This window comes from Sinocyclocheilus grahami, unplaced genomic scaffold (genome assembly GCF_001515645.1).
Source record: "Sinocyclocheilus grahami isolate Dianchi unplaced genomic scaffold, SAMN03320097.WGS_v1.1 scaffold1269.1, whole genome shotgun sequence".
In the NCBI taxonomy this organism is placed as follows: Eukaryota; Metazoa; Chordata; class Actinopteri; order Cypriniformes; family Cyprinidae; genus Sinocyclocheilus; species Sinocyclocheilus grahami.
The window spans coordinates 3,944-5,800 of record NW_015506448.1 but is presented as its reverse complement, the minus strand read 5'-3'; the positions used below and the strand labels follow the sequence as shown (position 1 = coordinate 5,800).

The 1,857-nt window shown below is 34.0% G+C and overlaps 1 protein-coding gene across 1 annotated transcript; it reads left to right on the top strand.

The window, feature by feature from the left end:
• The first annotated feature begins 380 nt into the window (after nucleotides 1-380).
• On the top strand, nucleotides 381-1,325 carry LOC107568656 (microfibril-associated glycoprotein 4-like). The gene is made up of 3 exons (XM_016254630.1): nucleotides 381-486; nucleotides 644-811; nucleotides 995-1,325. Exons 1-3 carry the CDS (start codon nucleotides 381-383, stop codon nucleotides 1,243-1,245), a joined length of 525 nt encoding a protein of 174 aa, XP_016110116.1. The 3' UTR covers nucleotides 1,246-1,325.
• The last annotated feature ends 532 nt before the right edge of the window (nucleotides 1,326-1,857 follow it).

The window sequence follows — 1,857 nt, the reverse complement described above, 5'->3', positions numbered from 1 at the left end:
GTTATTTTAATATTTATATTTTATATTCTAAGAATGTAAAAAAAAATCCAGTTTCCTTGTCGTGATTGATACCGTTTGCATGGTATGGTACCATTGGTTGATAACATTTGCCTATATTATAGTAACATATATTATTATTAAATATTATACAAACTGTCACTCAGTGTTTTAATTTGTGCTCTACTTCTATCTGAGTATGAAATGTTTATTTTTGCAGCTTTGTTTGGTGACGCTAGTGAAATCACACAACATGATATACATTTGTTGCTAAAGAAAGCCTGTTATATTTCCAAATAAAAAGTATTTTAATGTCGTAAAAATTTAAATAGATGGATAATGTGAAATGATCATTGTGTGTGAAAGTGAAGAATGATTTCTGAATGTTTCAGGTGATTCTCAGGCGAATGGACGGTGAAGTGAATTTCTTCAGGCCATGGGAGAGTTATAAAAAGGGTTTTGGTAATAAAGAAGGCGAATACTGGCTGGGTGAGTGTTTTGTGACATTTTGGGCTACAAAAGAGAGAAAAAAATAAACAATCAGGCACATTGAAAACTTGGACATTTAATCAGGACTGCAGTATAAATGCAGATTTATATTTGTTCTTTGATTTACTAAACCAGTTTCCTTTCATGTTTTCAACAGGTTTAGAGTTTATGCACCAGCTGACCAGCATGTATCAGTATAAACTTAGAATAGATTTGGAGGACTTTGAGGGGAAGAAGGCTTATTCTCTGTACGAGTCTTTCTCTGTGGACTCTGAGGCTGATGAGTACAAACTGCATGTGACCGGCTTTGTAGATGGAGGAGCAGGTGAAACAAACTGCAGATGTTTAAATTTCCAGTTTTCAATTGTGTGACCCTAATGATAAAGGAGGAATAGAATGTGTTAGACCATGCATAAAACAATTATTTTTTAAAAAGGTTATTTAAAAAAAAAGTCATTTTAGACGTCCAAATGAAAGTGCCTATAATAAATGTTTCTCCTTTCTGCAGCTCAGACTTTTGGTTATCATAATGGAATGAAGTTCTCCACCTTTGACAAAGATAATTCAGGACAGAACTGTGCTAAAAAATACTCTCAAGGAGGGTTTTGGTACAACGGTTGTGATTATACAAACCCTACTGGTCTGTATTGGTGGGGGAAAGATGATGGCAGTTTGATGAGTGGGCCCTTCTGGTACTACTGGAAGGGCAACTATAAATCTCTGAAGACCGTCACCATGAAGATCAGACGCGTGATGTAGAACAGGGCTTACAAAAGCTTCACTGCAGCTTGTGCACACATCCACAACTTTATGCATGCATGTGGATCTTTCTTAAAATATGCTGAAAAATCAAATCCATTGTCCTTAAATAAAAATGTGTTGAAATTGGGTTCATGACTTTTCGGCATGCTTTGTCTGCTTTGATTTTGAAGCAATAAAAGTTTATGCAAAGCAGTATGTTGTTTTTGTGTGTTTTAAGTATTAACCAACTAAGGAGGCAATACTCATGTGGGCTTCATATATGATTTAAAATAGTTTATTCAGGGTTTCTGCAGATTTTATGAATGTCAATATGTGTAATGTTTTTAGGAGTAAATCAAATTTAAGGACCAATTGAAGGGAACACAATATGTCAATGTGTTCTCTACATATAAATGTCTAGAGAGCAGAACATGAATTGCATTAGCATTAGCAACGGATCTCCATTGTTTTAATTCATTTAACAAAAAAGCTAGAATATGTAAATAACTTCTGCTGCCTTCTGATCACATTGCAAAAAAGTACTGTTCTTCTTCAGTATTCTTGTTTTCCAGTGCAAATAAAGTTTATAGCAAAATGACATATATATCAAATATCCAGGATTAGAAAAAA